This window comes from Pogona vitticeps, chromosome 5 (genome assembly GCF_051106095.1).
Source record: "Pogona vitticeps strain Pit_001003342236 chromosome 5, PviZW2.1, whole genome shotgun sequence".
NCBI lineage: Eukaryota > Metazoa > Chordata > Lepidosauria > Squamata > Agamidae > Pogona > Pogona vitticeps.
In genome coordinates, this window is record NC_135787.1 from 196,099,462 (window position 1) to 196,120,748 (window position 21,287).

General features: G+C 60.1%; 1 protein-coding gene across 1 annotated transcript in view; it reads right to left on the bottom strand.

Annotated features, from left to right (window-relative positions):
* Positions 1-368: 368 nt before the first annotated feature.
* Positions 369-21,287, bottom strand: part of MAPK8IP2 (mitogen-activated protein kinase 8 interacting protein 2) — a 35,377-nt gene continuing 14,458 nt past the window's right edge. Inside the window, exons 2-12 of the mRNA XM_078376793.1 lie at positions 18,974-19,079; positions 16,315-16,587; positions 12,051-12,150; positions 8,689-10,965; positions 8,249-8,324; positions 7,566-7,738; positions 5,349-5,458; positions 4,978-5,097; positions 3,895-3,965; positions 3,286-3,384; positions 369-2,089 (exon numbers count right to left, since the gene is read on the bottom strand). Coding sequence (XP_078232919.1) covers positions 2,017-2,089; positions 3,286-3,384; positions 3,895-3,965; positions 4,978-5,097; positions 5,349-5,458; positions 7,566-7,738; positions 8,249-8,324; positions 8,689-10,965; positions 12,051-12,150; positions 16,315-16,587; positions 18,974-19,079 — 3,478 coding nt within the window. The 3' untranslated portion in view covers positions 369-2,016. The remainder of the gene's footprint in view (positions 2,090-3,285; positions 3,385-3,894; positions 3,966-4,977; positions 5,098-5,348; positions 5,459-7,565; positions 7,739-8,248; positions 8,325-8,688; positions 10,966-12,050; positions 12,151-16,314; positions 16,588-18,973; positions 19,080-21,287) is intronic.

The following is a 21,287-nucleotide window of genomic DNA, read 5'->3' on the forward strand; positions in this document are numbered from 1 at the left end:
AACAGTCCAGACCATTGCTTTGTGTCGGGGTGAGAAGTGGCGAACGAATGAGAAAAAGGGGAGCCAGCTTCTGGGATTTTCTCTGGCATGGAGCCACTTGGCCATTTCCCCCCCTCCCCAAAGGATACCATAGGGGGTCCCACTTACATGCCCAAACGGCAGTGGGCATCGCTCTGGGGCAAGACTGCCCTCGCGGGCATGGCATCTGCCAAGGCAAAATGGCTCAAAGCTGGCACCGGCTTCCATTCCCACCAGCTCCTGCCAAAGGCACACGCACGCACGCACAGATGCTCACATGGAGGGGGTGGCTGCCGTTGCCAACAGGCCAAGCCCGCGGAGAGAGAGAGCAGACGCGCCCGCAGGCCCCGTAGTGACACCAAGCGTATATTTTATTGAAAGACCAACTCCATGACAAGGCAGGGAGGAACCGGGGGGTGGGGTGGGGTGGGGTGGGGTGGGGGGTGGGGGGCTCTAATCAGGGTTTGTACAGGTCGCTGCTCCGCTTGGTTAGCGTTACAGATAAATATAGATACCTCGAGGGTCAGCAGTGGGCAGCGCGCGAGTCGGTCAGCGGTCAGCGAGGGCTGAGTGGAGACAGGCGGGGCCGGCAAGCAAATGAGGGCACCGGGCACAGCAGTGGGGCTGGGGGGGGGGAGAGTGCCCCAGGGAGCCAGGGCTGGGGGGGGGGGGAAGCCAACAATGAGGAGAGGAAGCCTGAGCCAGGCCAGTGCCCCGGGGGTGTATCTATGTGCCTCTGTGTGTGTGTGTGTGTGTGTGTGTGTGTGTGTGTGTGTGTGTGTGTGTGTGTGTGTGTGTGTGTGTGTGTGTGTGTGTGTGTGTGTGTGTGTGTGTGTGTGTGTGTGTGTGTGTGTGTGTGTGTGTGTGTGTGTGTGTGTGTTGTGATGGAGCGACAGATAACTCGTGGACAAACGCCCCTCCTGCAAGGCCAGGGGGTGACCGGAGAGTCCTCTTCAGGAGGCTTGCCGGCACCTGGGCCCACCAAACCCTCCACTCTTGGGGCAGGCAGCCCCCACCCCTCTACTGCACAAGGTGTCTCCCCCCCCCCCCAGTTCACCTGTCTCCCAAAGACCTCTGGCCTCTCCCGGCCCCCCCATGCAACATGCAGCATCCTTGAACATTTACACGCACGCCGTCCCTCCCCCACACACACACCACCTCGGCTGGGTCCCAACTGTGTAAAGGGTGAAAAAGAGACAGAGGGACGTACATGGGGGGGGGGGCTTTCTATGGCGCCTGCAGGGGCAGGAAAGGGGCACCTACCCCTCCCTCCTCCTTCCAGGCCCCCGGCATGGGGCGTGCAGAGAGCCAAGGCCAGGAGGTCCAAAAGAAAGGCGCGCCAGGGAGGCTGAAAGGGACTGGCCCGCCCTAGCCTGGAGGAAGAAAGAGCCCACGGGGGGGGGGAGCGTGATCCTCCCCCCGGGGGCAAAGCCTCGGGAGGAGGGCGGGAGAGGCCCAGACAGACATTCCCGGTTGCGCTCCGAGCCTTCCTCCCAACCCAAGACGGGTGCCATGCAAAGGCCGTCACTTCCCGGGAATGCGCTGGCGCCGTGACCTCTGGCCAGGCGGCTCCTTCCTCCTGCAGCGGCTGCAGCCCTCGCACGCTCCCCTCCCGCATGCACCCGCTGGTCTCCTCCTGCTCGTGGGCTTCGGTGAGGACAAAGGACCTTCTTTCCCACCCACCCCCACCCCCAGCAAGGAGCTTGGCAGCTTCTTCCTCTTCCTCCTCTTCCTCCTCCTCCTCCTAGCCAACCTGGATGTTGTGGGTGGGAAACAAGGGGAGGCTTGGGGGGGGGGAGAGAAGAGGGGGAAAGAGCAACCACATGTCCAACTCCTGTGCCACTTCTCTGGGGCCACGGAGCCTCTGCGGGAAAGGTACGGGGCCGAAAGTTGGTGGCGTGGGTGGTGGTGAGCCTGGCGGAGCACAGGGTCCTCGGGGCAGGGCGGGCAGAGTCTCTGGATGGGGGTGCAGGAGCAGGAGGCACGCCGGCTCCCTGCCTACTCCAGGTAAATGTCTTCTGTCGGGCAAGCAAACTCCAGGTGCTCTTGATAATATTCCTGAAAGGCGCGGCTGGAAGGGAAAGGACAAAATCGCGTCATCTATGGCACGGATGCAGCTCATCAAGGCACGGAGGGCCCAGAGAGAAGCCAGACGGTCCCTCCGAGTTGTGGGAAAGGGCAGCCCCCCCACACACACACATCAGCAGCCTCTCCCCTTCACGTGGATAAGAAAAGAGCTGCCAGGGTGGAGGATGGGGTCCTGACCAGCTCCCTCCCTCCCTCCCTAGCCAGGACGTCACCCCATCTTCTCCTGACCTTTCCCCAACATGCCTGCACCTCTCTTTTCTCTGACTTAGGGCAGAAACAGTGGAGGCAGAAGCTTTGAAGTTAGAAGCAGGACTGCCTCGAGAAGTAAAGAGCATTTCCTTATCCTCTACAGATGGGAAAAAGTATTAGCAGGTCTTGTGAAGGGCCCCATGTTTATATTCACACTTGGCATGGCTCAAATGCCAGCCAGTTCATTCTTCTGCTGCTGGGTGTAACTTGGCAACGTTTGGCCCGGGCTGGCTGAGGCAGTGAACAGGCATAGAACCCAGCCTTGGCTGCCCCCCCCCACCTCCAGCACCTTGAACCCAAGGGAATTCTGTCACTGTTCCCTGCTTGTCAAGCTGGAACCATCTTATACCGACCCTCAGGGAGCTCTCAAGGTCAGTGAGATATTTAAGGGGGGGTTCGACCAGTTCCACTCCCCCAGGATTCGAACCCGGGCCTCCTGAGACCTAGTGCATCTCTCTAGCCACACTGGGTATCCTCCAGGAGGAACACAGGAGCCTAAATCTTCTTGGCCGCCCTAACTAGAATAATATCACTGCTGAAGGGTGAGCTGACACATGTAAATCTCATTGCTTCAGTGGGTCTACTCTGGTGGGGACTACCAATTAGGTCTAGGCCAGGCTGACCACACCGAGGACCCAACGGCCCTCTAGAATGAACCCAGACCGCCTGGGGGTCATTGGGTCATCTGCCGCCATGCCGCCATTTGCAAAAGGCAGGGACCGAAATGGTCTGCAAGCACTTCAAATAAAGGGCCGGCTCTGCCACGGAGCTTCGTGGGTGAGTTGCCACCGAGGAAAGAACCACGACCTGTGCCCGCCAGGTGGACGGCCGGGCGGACCACAGAGCCACTTGCCACCATGGGCGTGGTGCCCTCCAGGGGCCTGCCTGGCATCCTCTCCCCAGCGCCAAGGCCCCCGGCCCCTCACTCACCCAACACACTCGGCGACCGGCCGCATGGATTCCTGGGAGACAAAGACGTGGCAGGCGAAGCGGCTCAGGACCGGGTGCTTGGTGATGAAGCCAAAGTAGCTGCGAGAGAAGAGGCGGAGGGTGAGGCCAGCGAGGACGGGTGGGCGGCTGCCCGGGACGAACCGGGGGCCCAGGCCGTACAGCGGCTGCCCGTTGAGCCCTGCCACGATGCTGCCCGGTGGGCCGCTCTGGTCACCTTGGCTGGCGCTTCCTTCTCCGACCTGCTGCTCTGCCTCCCAAGGGGCTCAGAGCCTCTCCCTCCCGGCCAGGGATTTGGCAGAACATTCCCAACGCCTTCCCCTGCCGGGGTCTTCTGCGTGACACCCTCTCTCCACTTCACAGGGCCAAGAGAGAGAGAGAGAGAGAGAGAGACGCCCCCCCCCCCATGGCATCAGGGAGAGTCCAGCAGCCCCTTCCTCAACCTGCTGACTGGCCAAGGGACCCGAGGATGAGCGGGCGGGCGTCTGGCGGGGCTCCAGAAACCGACGTCCGGGCGGGGCGAGGAAGAGGAGGCTGACCTGCCTCTGGGGGGTGGAAAGAAGGGGCCACGCGGCCACGGAGGAGACTCACCAGCTGTTGCGAGGATGGCAGCCACAGAAGGAGATGTTCTTCATCTGGAAGAAATGGCTGCAGCGCTCAAACTGGAAAGAGATCGGGCGGAGGTGAGGAGACGCTCTGGGCCGCCCCCTGGCCTGCAGGTCTCTCTGGGGGTCCGGCGACCCCTGGCCTCCCTTGCAGACCCCCCCTCCCCCTGCTCCCTCTCTCTCCTGGGCTGGCAAGAGACCTCTCCCCCTCCCCTCCTTTCAGAGGAAGGGACCTCCCGGCAGGGCTTCTCTGGAGGAGCCTCGGCCCACGGCTGTGGCTGGCCAGGCCCGGGAGCCTCGGACTTAGGGGGCGGTGGGCCCCCCAGCCCTCCAAGATGTGCTGCCTGCCTGCCTGCCTGCCTGCCCCTCTGGCGCCTCGGCCCTTGCCCCGAGAGGCGCTGCCCCCACGCCCAAGGGAGTCTCTGAGCCGGACAGGGGTGGGGACAGGAGACGGCCTTACCAAGCTGGGCGGGGGGAGTGGGGTGGGGGGCAAAGAGGGACAGAGGCATGCCACGGAGCAGAGGAGCGGGGCTATTTGGCCACATCGGGGGCACGTGCCTCAGGCCCATCCAAACCTCAGGCTGCTGCAACCCTTTGAGGCAGGGTGGGGGCTATGACCCTTCCATCCTGCTGCCGGCCTCCCCCCCCTTCCAGGCACTGGGCCATTGCTGGGGGAAAGCGGAGCCCCCTTCCTGTTCTGATTCCACCCCCAGAGGCGGGCCAAAGGCGGGCAGGACTCAGCCCCACACCCCTGTCCCGTGGACCTACGCCGGATCCTCCCTCTGTGGAGGGACGTAGAGAGTGAGGGAGAAAGGGCACTCAGAAGCTGCACAAAGGCAGGTTTGGGTGAGCGCCCCATGGAGTGGGGGTGGGGGTGGGGGTGGGCCCCCCTGGCCTTCTGCCGCCCACTCCTGGGCGATGCACAAAGCCCCCTTCTTGGGAGGCTGAACATGCCCCCAGCAAGAGAGACGGGCAAAGAGGACAGAGGGGGCCCCAAGGAGCCTTTCGTGGCACGGCCCGCTACCCGCCACCCCACCCCCCCGCCACTGCCATGGCACCAGCCCCTCACCTCCTCATCCCGACTGTACTCGTTCACGGTCAGGATCAGCTTGATCCCCTGCAGGCTGATTTCCAGGTCACAGGTGGCCGGGGGCCTCAGGTGCACCGTCAGCTTTCGGGTGGTGGCAATCTGCAAAAGATGGGGGGGGGGAAGAGGGCAGGAGTCAATAGGTGAGGGTGGGGGGTGCACGTGAATGTGTGTGGAGGGGGGGTCTCCCCAAACGGAGCCAGCACACGGAGCTGCCGTCGCCCAAAGGGCACAAACCATTTTTTTGGGGGGGGGACACCCCCTTGCTGGACCACAGCCCCCACCTCCCTCCCCCTGGCATGGCCCCTCTGCAGCGGACACCCATCCTGGCCCCTTTCTTCTCCCGCTCGCACCTTCTGCATGGCCGCGCACAAGATGCCGTTGCCCTGATGGTAGGGGACCTCCACCGACCCCAGGAACTGGACGTTGAAGCCCTCCACCCAGCAAGGATTCCGCTTCAGGCCTGCAGAGAGAAGGCGACAGACAGGCTGACCGGGTCCCTGCGACTACTGGCCCTCCAGGAAAAGGCCCGGGCGTTTGGGGGCCATGAAGGAAACCTCACGCCGCCAAGGAGGGGAGCCTTTCAGGAGGAGGAAGGGCCGAGGGGCCTGGCCCCCGGGGCTCCTTCTCAGACGGGAGCCCTAGGAACAGGCGAGCAGGAAAGGCAGATGGTCCACTCTCCTCCTACAGAGGAGGGGCAGGATCTGCTCTCCATCATCCCGGACTGCAGGACCCGCAACCAGGGGCTCAAGGGACAGGAGGCCAGATTTTGGCTGAACATCGGGGGGAAAACGTCTTAACTGTTAGAGCAGTACGACAACGGGACCCATGACCTCAGGGGGAGGTGGTGAGGGCTCCAGTGCTGGAGAGGCACTCGAGAGAAAGGCAGGCAGGCAGCCATCCGCGTCAGATGTACAGGACTTTGGCTAAGATTCCTGCCTTGAGCAGAGGGTTGGACTCCATGGCCTTCGAGGCCCCTTCCAACTCCATGAGTGTTTGATTCTGGGAGCAAAGATGTGATGAGACAGCAGGAACAGGAGACAAATTGGCCACTACCTCAAGGCAGATTTAGAGAGGAACTGTCTCTCTACAGTTTCCAGAAAGGGTTAAGGGTTAGGCCGGCCGCCGTCCAACTGTTTTGGCATGTATGGTAGAAATTTTTTAAAAAAGAAAAGTTTTATCCAAATCGGTACCTTTCCATTTCTAGATTACTAGAGCCGTTAGAGCTAACATGGAAATAACTGGGTGAATCTTTAAGAGCTGCAACCTTTTTTAAAAAGTGATTTTTTTGTCAGATGCTGTCTGTGTACATTAGAGGAATTATGGACTGGTAGGGAGAACCACACGGGTGATACAGCGTGTAAGCAAAGGGGCAAAGTTCAGGAGTAGAAACGGAGGGATTAATTGTTGTTGCTAAGCAATTAATTGACCGAATTAGCCTAATTAATCCATTAACTTTGAAATAGACAGAGAGGTTTCCAGACAGCAGCGTGGTGGGTTGTTTACCCCTGACTTTTTTTTGCCAGCGCCTTCAAGAATGTTTGTTCTTACTTATGGGATTTATTGTCTATCAGGATTCAAATTAATGTGTTATTGCCACACTGGGTGGGATGGGGTGCTTCTGTCATGGGGAATTCGTGCAACTGGGAAGTTTGTTCTTTCAAAAGTGCTGCCAATACTCCTAAAAAAACAGGTGGAACAGAAGTTGGTCAAGCAAAACAAATGCCATATTTTTTCGTGTATAAGACGCCTCCATGTATAAAACACCCCTCACTTTTCTAATCCAAAATTAAGAAATCTAAGTGGAGCTTAGCAAGTGTAGGAGAAAAGGGATCAAAGCGCTGCAGGATCACTTTGATCCCTGCTTTCCCCTCCACTTGTTTTGGTTCTCTGCTCAGTTTACTTCCGTGTATAAGACGACCCTCAATTTTTAGTCTAAAGATTTTAGACAAAGGTATAGTCTTATACACAGAAAAATACAGTAAATTCCAAAATGCATCTTGTGGTGATTAGCTTCATTAGGCCAAGCAACGCAGACACCAAAACTGTGCAGATACTCAAGGCCACCAATCTCTTTATCAGGTAAGATGGAACAAGAGTCAGTAGGAAGAGGAGGAGGAAGACGAGGAAGAGGAGGAAGAGGAAGGGAAGGGCCTGATCAGAAGTCTTTGCCATCTGGGTGGCATTGAGGAAGGAGGCACTGCAGACCTTCGATCATAAAGGTACCATTTCCGTATGGATTTTGGAATTTGTCCGCCGGCCAAGGCAGCCACCTCTAATTTTGGGAGAAAAGTGAAAGGAAGCTGTGAGGGTCCTTGGACACTGGAGGAGAGGGCAGACCGACCCCTCCCCATGATGGATGGCACTCTCTCTGGGATGCTGTGGAGGCACACTGCACTAAGGAGAGCCCGGGACGTGACCCCTCCAAGGCGCCCCCTTTCCCTTTCCCGATGCCACGCAAGGGAGGCACCTCCAGCCCTGCCCTTAGCCCCCTGCTCTGCTGGAGCCTTGGAGGAGCTGCGAGAACCTCTTGGCAAACCTGCCTCCCCAGCCACCCACCGAGGGCCTACCTGTTCCTTCCTTTGCCGGGCTCACCACCTCGTGGGCATAGAAAGCTGGGAAGATGCCACGCTCGCCCGTGCGCATGTTGTAGCCCCGGTACCAGTAGTCGTCCTCTTCCAGCTCCACCAGAATTGGGTCATCCACGTCCAGCTCCAGCTCATCTTCATGCCGAGGGATGAACCTGAAGGTGGAGTGATGCCCCAGGTGAGATGGAAAGAGAGAGGGAGGGAGCAGGGGAGGGAGGACCTTCCGGGGCCCACAGGCCCCTCCCTCCCTCCCCCTCGCACAGAGCATGGGGAGAAACTCTCTTTCTGAACAACAGGTCCCTCATCGTGGTTGCCCACCAGAGATATGCGGGGGGGGGGGGCGGTTTGCACCGCATGTACTCAGAGGCACTCTCTGCTCAGACGGTGGATTGTTCCTAGCACATGGCAAGTCAGAGCCACAGCATTGATCCAAGGGCCCCGCAGGGGAAAGGGAACCTCGGGCAGCCTGCCAGCAGGAGAGGGCCGTGCCTTGCTGGCAATCTGTCCCTCCTCCTCCTCCTAGGGCTTTTGTTTGAGAGGTGGTGGGGGCACACTGGCCGTGGCTCTCTCCGTGGCAAGGGAGCGGGTGCAGCCTCGGAGTGCTGCACCGGCCTCCTTGCCCTCTTTGTCCTTTCCTCCCGGTAGCCTCAGCGGCCCCTTCTCACCTGAAGACAGCGCGGTGGGTCTGTTCCCGCTCCTCCCCGTTCACCGTGCAGGAAAAGAGACCAAAGGATTCTGTACCTAAGGAGGAGAGGGCAGAGAAAGGGTCACCCCAAGCAAGGGCATGGCATGGCGGCATCCTTGGCCAGCTCCCCAGGAGGCTTGCAGCCATCGGAGGTCAGAAAGCCTGAGGCTGGGGGGTGGGGGAGGCACACACACACACACCCCATTAGCCAGGAAGAGCGGAGCCCATCGCTGGGGCATTCCGAGAAGCGCTGGCAGCGGCCGGGGAGGGAAGAGGGTGAGGGGGGGGTCAGCAAGACAGCCGGCAGGGGCATGGGACCCAGGGGCTCCTACTTTGGGGGCAGCAGCAGGAGTACAAAAGGAGCTCCCACCCGGGGAGAGCACGCGGAAGAGGCCAGCGCGAGCCTGGCGCCCGACTTACTGGAGGAGCGAGAGGTGCTGTTGACGAAGACATTGAGGAACTTCTTGGAGAAATGGAGGTCGGCCTCGGGAGAGGAGTCCTCCTGCTCCGAGGAGGAGCTGCGCCCGTCGGGGCCCCCCAAGCCCTCCCCAAAGTCACTGCCGCTCTCCTCCAGGTCGGCGGCCTCGCAGGCCCGCAGAAGCTCACTGTCGTCGCTCAGCACCGAGGTGCAGCGCCGGAGGCTCACCAGCTCCAGCTGGGTGTGCTCGTCCACCACCAGCGTGTACTTGAGCGCGTCGTAGGCCAACGAGTGGTCCAGCGGCGCGGGCGGCGGCGGCGGCGGCAGCTCCTCCTCCCCCTCCGAAAAGGGGGACCCCTTCAGGCTGCCCTTCGGGCAGGGGCGCTCGCCTTCCTCCTCCTCCTCCTCTTCCTCCGGGGAGTAGGCCAGGCGGAAGCAGCGGTTGGTCCGCGCAGTGGAGATGTCCAGCCCCTGGCCGGGCTCTAACCGGATGTCGTCGATCATGTCACTGTCCCCCAAAACGCCCGAGCCAGGCTCCCCATCCAGCGCGCTCTCCTCCGGCCCGGCGGAGGGCTCCCGGGGGGACCCATGCCTGGCAGGCAGCCCCCCGGCGCAGCAGCTGGAGAGGGGCCGCCCGGGGAAGACTGGGGTGATGGTGTCACGGGTGGCGTTGCTCAGGAACAGGAACGGGGGGCCTTGCAGCTCTGTGGCTGGCGGGCCCTTCTCGGGGGGCTTCTCCGCCTCGGCCCCCTGCAGCGAGCTGCGGAGCGTCTCCATATCCACCAGCTCGATGCTTTGCTGGCGGTGGGGCTGGGGGGCGCCCGGCGCCTCGCCGGGCAGGTCGCCCTCCAGGTCCGAAGCAGGCGAGATGGTGTCGGAGAGGGAGGGGGCAGCCGGGAAGCACTCGTCAGCGCACTTGATGGGGTAGGAGCCCTCCGAGATCATCTTGTTGACCAGGTTGCTGAGCAGCCAGGGGGAGTCGGAGTCTTCACTCAGGTCAGGCTCCGACTCGGAGCCCGACTCGGACTCGTCGTAGTCGCTGTGCCCGTCTTCGTCGTCGTCCTCGTCCTCAGCCGCCGGGCGGCGCTTTGGCCCCACCGGCAAATAGAAGGAGCGGCGTAGGCTCTCCAGGCTGTGGTCGGGAGCGATCTCCAGCTCCACGGCCCCGGCGAGGGGCCCGCCGCCCATCTGGTCGTCGACCGGGGCCGACGGGTCCTCGGCGAGCTCGTCAGTGGTGATGAGCGCCGCCAGGCTCTCCCGCCGCACCGGCGGCCGCTCGGTGCCCGGCTCCCCCTTGTCGGCGTCCAGCAGGAGGGCGTCCTTGAGGCCCATCATCCCGCCCGGGGGCTCCAGGTCAGCCTCCAGCTCCCCCTCCGAGCCCGGGGAGCTGGCCTCCTCGATGGAGTTGGTGAGGTGCGAGGACCGCCCACTGCTGCTGTCGCTGCTCAGGTCCAGCTCCGTCTCCGAGATGCTGGAAATCATGTTGCTGGCCAGGCGGTGCCCGCCACGGCCGTAGGTCGCCTCGCCCTCGCCCTCCACGTCCGAGTCGGAGCCCGGGGAGCTCAACTCCTCGCAGTGGCAGACCCCGCCGGGGAAGGCCTTGGCGTTGCGGCTGGTGAGGTCGGCCTCTATGCCGGGGTCGGAGGAGGGCGACGTGCTGTCCGAGGAGGCGGAGGGCAACCCTCGCAAGCTCCCGCGAGGGCCCTCTCCCCCGGAGCCGAGCAGCTCTCCCGACGCCCCGGCCGGGCTCGCCTCTCCGTAGCCCTTGGCCGGAGGCTCCTCAGCGCCCAGACTCTTGCTCCGGCTGGCCCCAGAGGTTGGGGGGCTGTGCCCTGCTTTCACCCCGGCACCCTCAGTGGGGCTGCTAGCCGCCTTCTCCCTCTCCGCTTTCGCCTTCTCTTCCTCCCGTCTGGCCACGGCATCCCTTGGGAAGCAGGCATGGCGGCTCTCCGAGGCGGGGGACCTGTGCGTGCCGGCGTCGTGGGGCCGGCCAGATGGAGGTTCCCCTGCCGGACCTTTGGCAACACTGGTGAGCTCCGTGGGCACGGCAGCTGCCAGAGGGCATGAGCAGGGCGAGGAGGAGACGATGTTCATGTTGTAATCCTCCCCGGCGCGCGGGGCAGGGGCGACCCCTGGAAGCGGCTCCCGGCTGTTCCCTTCGGCGTCGTAAAGAGAGGTGGGCTTGCAGTGGGGCTGGGCTGGGCTGGGTCGTCCTGGGCTGCCCGGAGCATCCGTGCAGGGCCCATCCTGGAGACATGGGTGTGCAGGAGAGGAGCACTCTGTGGGACCAAACAGAGAGCTGGGGGTCAGGAGGCAGGAAGGGGCCACCGCCTTGGGAAGGGTGCTCGGAGGCCCAGCCCGGCTCGGAAGTGCCCCGAGTTCCTCTGTGGTGACTTGCCTGCCCTGGAAAGACGGGATGGAGGGCAAGGCCAAGCAAACTTGGCAATACGGAATGGGAGGGAAACCACAGGCTGCTGCTATTTAACCCGAAGCAGAACAAGACGTTTGAAATCACAAAGTGCCAAGAGGAGAAGTAGAGAAGGGGGTTTGTCCTTCTGGCTGGCCCGCCTGCCTTCTGCTCCCTGAAGCACCCTACAGACACACACACACCCCATGCCCAGATTCCTGCATCCCCCTTGGGGTGGGGGTGGGGGGGGTACACAGCTATGGGATTTGCTCGGCTCCACCTGCACGGCAGATGCTCGCTCACCACCCTCAGCCGGCGGAGTCTCCCGGCTGGGCCACCCAGCCTCCAAAGGGGCCAGAGGCCGGAAAGGGCTGCCTTCAGGGCCTCTCCCCCCCCCCCATTTGCAAAGGGCCAGGATTGCTCTGGAACCGTGTACAGTAGACAGCTTTTCCACCCCAGCCTGGGCAGCTCTCGCAGAAGCCCCAGGGATCGAAAGGGTCCAGGGGGTCTCGGCAAGGGGGGTGGTGGGGAGGCTCCCCAAAGAAGCCCCGGAAGGTCTCGGCAGAGAGAGAGGAAGAAGGCACTTTGAGAGAGAAAGAGAGAGAGTTTTCTCTTGGCAGGAGAATGAAAAAAGCTTTCATTTCCTCTCTGGAGAGTTTTAGGGGAGCTCCTTCATAGAACGCTTCCTCGGGTTTCTGGCAAAAGTCTCCTAATAGGATCTAACAATCGAAATGGTGGGAGACTTCTTCGCTTGTCCTTGGAAACTGTACGTCTGGGAGGGAGAGGAATCTTTCAGCAGACCTGGACTCCTGGGACGCTCTGGGGAAAGTCCGGGCCGCTCCTGTCCCATGAAACCCAAGGTAAGCAGGAAGAGAGGCCGAGGGCAGGAAGGCACCAGCAAAACACCACACAGACAAACACACAAACCTGCTGCCCCAGGTGGGGGTTCGGACTCACCAGCGTGGGGGGCGGAAGAGGCGGTGGAGTGGAGGAGAGACTCCTGCCAGGTTGCCCGCTGGGGGGCCGGGTTGCAGCCGCTGTTGTTGTTCAAGGAGTCCTGGTGAAGCAGAAGGACAGAAAATGCATGTGTGTTCCAGGACAGCCATTCCAGGCTGCAATCAACCTGCTTTACAGTTAATTAACGTGTGTCTATTACCACCTTGCACCTTCATTCACCCTGGGCATGAACCCCGTTGCTTGGGCATTGACCCCATCCCACACTCGCACCTCAAAAGCCAACTGCTTCCTTTCCAGCAGCTTTTTTTCGGTATGCCTAAGTCTGTCCATTGCTGGGGGTGGGGTGGGGGGGACTGTTGATGGGAGGGTGCAGCTTTGTCTCCTGCTGCTGGGCTTCCCAAAAGAAAGGGGATCTCCCATGGGGTGGGGGTGGGTGGGGACCACAGTGTGTTGAACAAGTACCAGTGGGCAATCATCTCCGTGGGCTACGTTCAGTATCCTCCCATATTTGTTTTAAAGTGATTCGTGGAGATGGTGCTTAGGATCATTATGATTTTGATTATGATGAGAGAATGCATGCATTTGAAGGATTAGCCTCTGGGGCGAAGCAGTTCGGGACTAATAAATACACCTTTAATCAAAAGCTTACCCCTCTCAGCCTTTGCTCTTGGAATTGCTTTTTCCTCATCACAGCTGGAGAATTAGTGACCAACGGCTGTTTGATCCCTCAGTGTCTCTTCCCTGCAGGAAGTCTTGAATGCCTAATCTCTTGTCATCGATATTTTTCTTTGCTAAGTGTTAGTTCCTCATTCAGGAAGAATTCAGTAAACTTGGTGCCTGCCCCCCCCCCAAACCGGGAACATTAAAACAGCAGAAGCATCCGGGGGGGGGGGGACCCTAACGCACACTGCAGATTTATCTTTCCTAAATAGGATTGTTTATTTGAAAGACAGATGGATGGATGGATTTGCACCTGTCCTTTACGCCCAAACGGAATGAAAGGTGGCTCACCAGAACTTTAAAAACATGGACAGCCGAAAAGACAGACTCTTTTACTGCTAAAACAGGGCTAGACAATATTGTAATATTAAAATGCGATGGATGTCACTGCGAACGCCACCTTTGCAAGTAAACCCTTTACAAGGAAGGACCTTGGTCCCGCGAGGAAGTGCGGCGCTCGCGGTATATAAAAGGCCGTTTGGGGAGGAAGAGCCTGCGGATGGACGACTCAGGCTGGGGCTGGCCGGAAGGGCCGGTGTTGTCTGGCCTTCCCTGCAGCCTCCCCCCCTTCCCCTGGCTCTGGGGGTGGCTTTAGAGCTGAGCCTTCCAGGATGTCTTCTCCACCAGTAAACTCCTGCCTCCTTCCACAGGAACTGGTTTTCTGCCCAGTATTTCATCAGGCAACCTCCACCCCCACCCCCACCCCCGGCAGTGTTTGAACCTGCGTGGGGAGAAGGGGTGGCTGACGAATGGCTTTATATTTTATGTTGGGCTTCTGGGGCAGAAGGCGAGGCAGCACGACGCCCCAGGAATCGAGCCCGTCGGTCAGTCCTCGCATCAAGGGGCACCCCAGCCAGGCGCCAGTGGGAAGGCAGCCGTGGACCGAAAGGGCTGAACACCCGAAGGGGAAGCTCTGCCGGGCTTCCCAACCCAGGAACGGCGGTGGCGGGTTAATGACACAGCAGATTAAGCGGAGTGGAAGGGGAGGCTGGGAAGCATTAATCCCCAAAGGAATTAGCGACCGACCGACCGACCGGGCACATGAACGAACACGAGATTGGGGTTGGGGGCTGGGGGAGGAGCAGCTCACACTGAGCCACTTCCCCTCCGTGGCTGGCCAGGCGTGGACAGGGAGGGGAATCCTTGCTTCTGGAGTTCACAGCAGGGAGAGGAGAGACCGGCCGGGGGGGGATGGGGGGGGGGGAGAAGAGCCCGGGAGAGCCAGCACCTGCCTGAGCCTCAGCAGAAAAGAACGCCAGAAAAGAAAACCGCCACCCCCCCCACAAGCTAAATCCCTAAAGGGTGCCGGCTCGGTTGGAAGGGGCCACGTTTTATTTCTGGTGGGGTGGTTTCGAGGTCCCCAGCAGAGTCCTTGGCCCGTATCTGTGGAGGAAAAGCCACGGCCCTCCGTCACCTCCAGAGGTTCGCCCAGCAGAGAGAGCCGAGGCTGCTTCCCTCCCTGAAGCAAAGATGGGCAGCAGGAAGAAATGCACCGGTTGCCAGGCAACCGGCCACGCAGCCCACAACCACTTTTCAGGATGGGGAGGGGGGATGGCCAGAGAGGGAGGAGGAAGCATCCAGGCTCTCTGGGAAGGGGATATGCAGAAAGCAGGACCCCCAGGAGGGGTGGGAGAGGACCGGGGGGGGAGCAGCAGCAGGAGAGAAGGAAAACGTGTCTGGGGGAAGGCACGGGTGGGACCCTGCCCCGTGTTGCCTGCGTGGTGCTGGGAGAGGCCCCCGGAGGTCATTCAGCCCACTCCCCTCCGGGATGCCACTCCTGGGGCCCTGGCAGGTGAGCCGCCGGTCTCTGCCTCCGGATCCCCAGGATGGGAGTCTTGTGAGGAAATGTGGTTGTGGGAACCCTGAGAGACACCCGGATGCTGGAACATCCTCTTTTTTCAAAACCTGTCCTCCTGGGAAGGGAGAGACTTCCCTGGGGCTCCGATTCCCCACAGCGGGTCCAGAAGGTCGACCCAGCGGAGGCGGAGACCGAAAAAGCTGCGCCGGGCTTCCCTCCCCCCCCCGTCTGCCCCCCACCCCACCCCATCAGGAGGAAGGTTGCCCAGCCAAGGCTGAGGCTGAAAAGGGACGGCCCTAGGTGCCCATCCCCCCCCCCCCACACACACACACCCCTCTCTAGGGACACCCTTGAGAGGCCTCCTTCCCTTGGGGGCGGGGACGAGGGGGGGAAACGAAGGCGCTTCTCCCCCCCACCCCACCTTCTAGGAGCCCTCGGTTCTTCTCCCTTGGTTCAGCCTCCCTGCCTGGCGGTCTTGGGGCTCCACGCCCTCTTCTAGCCAGCACCGGGCTCAGTCATGGCCTTCCTCTGCCTTCACCATGGCTGTTTATCAGGGGCCCCCTGCCCCCCCCAAATGAGAGGGAAAGCCATCTCACTCATTCATGGAAATGGGCATTTCCTGCTGTTCCCAGATGTTTCCAAAAGACATGATTCCCTAAGCAATCAGGCTTGGGAAGGAAGGCCATGATGACCAGTCACAAAACGCGAGTCACCCACCCCGTCCGCTCGCTCGCTGAGGGGGGGGGGAGAAATAAGCATCCTTCCAACCAGCCCCATGATCTCATTCTGCCCTCATACATCCCTCTCCCCCAAACCCTCTGGAAAGAGCTGGGAAGCAGAGGGCGAAGGATTTCAAGACCCATCCCGGGGGGGGGGGTTCACTTGCGCCCCAGCCCAGCCCCTCAAAAGGCTGCTGAAAATTCCATCAGCCTTGGAAAGTCCTCCGGAGTCCAGGAGTTACAGCACCAAGAGGGAGGGAGGGAGAGGGAGGGAAAACTCCCTTTCCCCCCCCCATTTGCATAATGCATCATGGTGCAGCCTCCACTGCTTCTCCGTAGGTTTTCATACAGACAAGCAGCAGCTTCCTCTTGGTTAATTTATGATGCAAAATGCTTCTGGAGCTTTCTCTGGTTTTAAGTGGCAGGAAAGCCTGCCTGCCGTACATTTATTTCAGGCCGCCACCGAGGCACCAGCTGCCTCTTCCCCCTGTCCACAACTCATTGCCTCTCTCCAAAACAAAATAAGGCGAAGCAGATTAAGAGAACGGACGTTTGATGCACCAGCCTCCCCAGAGCCACTTTTCTGAGGGGTTAAGAACATATTTCCAGCTGTGGGGTTCTCACTTCTCTCTTTCTATCTATAGGGCTCCCCCTTCTGAAGGATCTCCAGGGCAGGGGGTGACTTCTGGGTCCCTGGCAGGCGGCTCTCTGGTCTCTGCGTGAAGGCCTCCAGGAAAGGAAGGCCCTCGTGGTGTTGTAAACCACTTTGAACATGTGCATAAAAAGTGGGACATAAGTATTCTGAGGCGGGGGGGGGGAAGATACGAGATTGAACTCCTTAAATCCAACACCACTCTTTCCTGGTTCAAGGTGGGCCCCCTTCACTGGCAGGCAGAACCCCCCCCGCGTGCGCGCGCGCGCGCACACACACACACACACACACACACACACACCCCAGGACTTGCAACCTGAGCGTTGTCTTTGACTAGCATGGGGTACCAAAGGCCAGATCGATGTTCCTCCTTACCTGTGTGCCCGTCACAGTCAGGTTGAGAGTGGTGGGACGATGCTTCTGGGTCTCCTCAGGAGTAGGCGATGGTATGGGTGATACTGAAGGGGAAGGTGGGGTTTCCTCTAACCCATTTCCTTCCTCCTCCTCCTCCTCTTCTTCCTCCTCTTCTTCCTCTTCCTCCTCCTCCTCCTCTTCTTCATTGTCATCAATCATCTCAAACTCCTGGAAATCATCCTGGAAGGTGCAGGTGGGGTGGGGCTGTTCGCACCTCTCCAGCACCAGGCAGTCCTGGGAGGGAAGACGAGAGAGGGCGCTTCTTGAGAGCCTGCAACCCCCGCCCTGAAGCTGGGGGTTTCAGATGTGTGCGTGCGTGGGGGGGGGTTGCCACCGAAGAGGACTCTCACACGGCTCCCTCTCCTTTTCATTTGGCCAGAGGAGATCCAGTCAAATCCCTGGGTGACTGGAGTGAGCGAGGGACTGGGGGGGGGAGGAAGGGGGAGAAAGACAAGCGGGGTTTGGACACCCTCCCTTTTAGGGGAGAAGAAGTGGGCATGAGGGGTGCCCCTTCCTCAGGGCCCCTCCAGGCTCGCTGGGTCTCTTCCAAAAATAAAGGTCTCTTCAAACTCTCCGTCCAACCTCCCCCCCCCCCCTTGGGCTGGGCTCCCCTCGGCCATGTCGAAGCATTTCTGGAAAGGCTGCAAGGGAGACGACACCCCAGGGCAAAATGGCCCCTCCCCAGCTCAGAGTGCCGGGTGCGGGGGGCTCTTCTCTGCACCCACCCTCAGCCGCCCGCGGTTGCACCATCGAGCTGGCCCTGGGGGAGCCGCACCCGTTAAAAGTCCCCCTTTCCTCCTGCTCCATTCCAGCCGTTTGCTCTGGAATCAGAGGAGGAGCCCTTTCCAGATGTTGCCCCTGCAGGGGACGGGGGGGGCACATGAGAGGCTCAAGGCCCAGCGTGGGGGGGGGGAGCAACACAAAGAACACTTAGAAGGAGAGGGTTATCCTTTCATTTGCAAGGGGACGTGGCATCACCCCTCCCAGCCTGAAACGCGGCCACCCACCCAGACATGGCCCCAGCAGCACCAAAAGCTTCTAGATGTCCTGCACTGAGCCAGGTCCAGGGTGGGCCCCTGGGCCTTCCAACTCTCTGATTCTAAGGATCAAGGTTCCTTGAGAGGACTACGGTCCCCAGAATCCCCAGCCAGGGCCCCTACTTCCCACAGTCCCTTTCTCTTTCTGGACTGTGCTCGGTGGAGCCTCTGCTAGCTCCCCAGGAGGGCCACCGGTCTGTCCACGGACAGGGGCTCTCCCCTTGGGTGCCAAGCCTTGAGAGGAATTCCTCCCAAGCTCTGGAGATGGATTCTGTGGCTGCATCATGGACTTTGGAGTCTGCAACTGCTGACTCAGCTGTGCTGGGCAGTGTGGTGCCGGGGGGGGGGAGGGAGGGCAGGCTGGAGATTCACCCTCAAGGGAGGAGGGAACAGGAGGGCAGAGTCAGCCGCAGCCCTCGGAGCGGGGTGGAGGGCCGGCAGCCTGGCCCTCTGGAGGGGGCATAAGGGCCCCGGCCGGCCGGAGGGTCCTTCTCCCTAAGGAGAGGCTTCTCCCCTTTCCACTTGGTCTTGGGAGTGCCATAAAGCAGCAGCAAATCCTCAGACCTGATGATGACGCTGCGTTGCCCCACCCAGTTGCAGGAATGCTCTCCACCCCCAATCTAGATCCAGAAACCCACAAACACCATCACCAGACGTGGGCAAGGATCAGGCCCACGTGCCAACACAAGGGGGCACAGAGAGGCTCCAGCACTGGTCTGTGCCCCCTTGTTTCAAGGGGTGCTGGGCATGGATGGACGGAGCTGCCTCGGCCACCTCCTTTGGCCCACTGGTCAGTGGCCGTGCCTTCCAGCCCCTCCCCCCCAGCCCAGGGGCTACCAGCTACTTGGTCGTGGCTACTGGCTACCACTGCCCAGGACTGGCTGAGCCACTGTGGGCAGATTCTTTTCCCCTTGGGGATAATTTCCCCTTTGGCCAAACGATCCTGACTTTTCTCAAAGACCCAGCTGGGTCCACTCCACGCACACCTCGAACAACAACAACAAAAACCTACACACCAAGGAGCCCCATCCCTATCGGAGCCAGGATGCGGGCCAAACCTTTCTCTAGTCCCCATAGTGGAGACCCTCCTCCTCTTGGCAGCTCTCAAGCAGCAGCCAGGAGGGGCGGCTGGGGAGAGGAGGGAGTTTTGTCATGGGGGGGAGGGACAGCATTCAATATTCTTTAACCCCCGTCAACCCCCCCCCCCAGGGCTGGGCAGTGGGTGGAGCAGAAGATGCTCAGCCTCCCTGCCGGGCCATTGTGGGGATGAGACCCTGGTTTGCTCCTGGGATTTTGGAAAGGAAGCACATCGCTGCGGCCACCCTCTTCAGGCCACTGACCCCTCTCTTGGGGGGAGGGGGGGTGATCTGCTGCTGTCAATCAAAAGAGGGGGCTTATCTGCCCCTAGCCCCAGGGATGCAAGGGGAGGGGCGGGCAGGAACGTCCATGGACGGAGCCTGAGGTAACACCTCTTCAAAAGCCATGGACACCTGAGAACTATGGGGCACTCCGCCAGGCAGTGGAGGGCTCTGGGGGATCCACACACACACCCCCACCCCATTCCAGCCCAGGGTCTCCCTCACCTTCTCGTAGTGGTCGGAGTCGTAGTTCAGGCCTATGCCACAGTCGTCAGTGATTTCAGACAGATCCTCGTCGTCAAATTCTTCCAGGCTGATGTCCTGCGGGGCCCTGGTGGACAAAGAGTGGGCGGTTAAGCCAGGTGGCGGTGGCAGCGGCGTGGTGAGGCAGCAAGACACACACACACACACACACTTAAGAATGACCATCTTTAAAAAAAAAACAGAAAGAGTTAATCATTCTAATGGTCACAGTAGCAAGATGAATACAGTATTTGCAAACAAATGGAAAAGTGACAAACAAATTAATCTTGAAGACTGGTGCAAAGAAATGCGGAGCTTGGCGATTAATGATAAGCTAACGTGAAATAAAAGTAAGAAGAGGAGTCATAAAGTGCAATGATTTTAAAGAGGTAAGGAAATTATATTTGGAGTATGTCTTTGTGAAAGGCAAAGACCAGAAGCCAGCAGAAGAATCCATGTGTTTTTGGAGTGGAATTGGCTGAAAAGGGATTCAAAGGATATTTCTGGTTACCTAGTTCCGAGAGTGACGGAGGCATAGATGGGGAATTCTAGTCGTACAGTATTGTATTATGTATGCACACACATGTTTTGTTGTTATTATTTGTCTTTACAATTAAAAACAAACACAGACAGACAGACACAAAGAGACAAATGTCCTGAACCACCTTCCTTCCGTCCTCCCTTCCTTCCTCGAACCCAATGAAAATGCTGGCCAAGAGCAAACCGGGGCCACCAGCCCTCCCGGGGGGGGGGGGGGGCGGTGAGGGAGAAGCAGGTCAAGCCATTGCAATATTAAACTCGAAATTAGCTCTGAAAATAATCCCAGCTGTACTGGGAGCAGCGGGCAGGGGAAGGCCCCAGAGGCCCATTTCCTGGGGGGGGGGGTCTGGGACCTTTTCCAGCTGTGGATGTCGTTGTTTCAGCCAGATGTCAGACTAGACGACCCTCGGGAATCCCTTCCAGCCGCACCATAGCATGATACGCCAGCATGGATGGTACTGTCCAGACGCCGCCTCGTCCTTCTCAATCCACATTTTCTTGCCCTCCCTCCATTCGTAGCCGAGACCTTCCCTTTTTGCCTTCCACCTTTGCCCTCTGCTCGCCCCCAATGCAGCAGTCCCCCCCCAGGAAGGCAGCACTAGCGCACGCACACGCACACGCACACGCACACACACACACACACACACACACACACACACACAAACCAGGAAAGAGACTCTTCCTTGGCCTTGAGCAGGCAGTGGCGGGTGCCCAGAGCAGCTTTTATTTTCTGAGCATTGCTGGGGTGGGACGAGAGGTTACCATCAGCCTGATATTATGCTGTCCCCCCCCCTTTTCCTGGTACATCTACCACAGACCAAGGCGTGCAGAAGGGGGGCTGGCACTTGGCCCTGGGCTCCCTTTCCTGTGAGGGCAGAAGAGCCCCCCCCCAAGGAGGTTTCTGGCTCATTTTGTAAAGAGCTTCCCAACGATTCCGCCTCTCCTCAAGAGAAGGACAACTCTCTCTGTGTGTCTCCAACAAGGAGGCAAAATTCTGGCCGCTGCACATCTCCCCCCCCCGTCCCGCCCTGCAACGTTGGGGGGGAAAGGGCGGTGGCCTTCAATTCCCTTTGCCAGGCCCCCACCCAAGCCGCCCCAGCTTCCTTCCTGGATGAAACCTTGCAGACCAAAAAGGGGGGTGGGCGGGTGGGCAGGCAGTGGGGAGCCCTCCCAAGTATTCCCAGGCTGGTCTAGCAGGAGAAAAGAGTGGGGGGGGGGGCTGACGAGAGAGCCTGGTTGTTATGGAAACCAGCTTGCAGAAAAAAACATCCCAGGCTAATCCAGACCTTGGATGGAAAGCTGAGGAATGCTGGGGCAAGAGGCCCTTCACCCTCCCCCTGCCCCCCTCCCCAGCCAGAGAGAGAAGAGGCTCCTTTCACTCTGCCTCCCCCCCCCCCCGCACCCACCTCTTGACCCCCAGGAATCCCTTCAAGCAACCCAAAATGGGGCTGGCTTCCCCAGTCAGGGAGGCTAAGGTCTGAAAGCCGGGGGGGGGGGGAATGGGGCGGGGGGTGTCACAGGTCCAATCCCTGAGGCGGCAAGGGTGCAAAACCCCACCTTCGCCCCAGAGGGTGAACAGGCCGTGCTGATCAGGGGAAGTAACTTGGGGGCCAGGAGAGAGGGACTAGGGGCACGGTCAGCAGCAGCAGCAGCATCCCTTCCCGGGCCCTCCCCAGCCTGACTTGGCCCCGGAGAACCCTCCCTCCTTGCACCTCTGCCCCCTTCTGCAGGCTCTTCTCCCCCCCCCCCCCGGCAG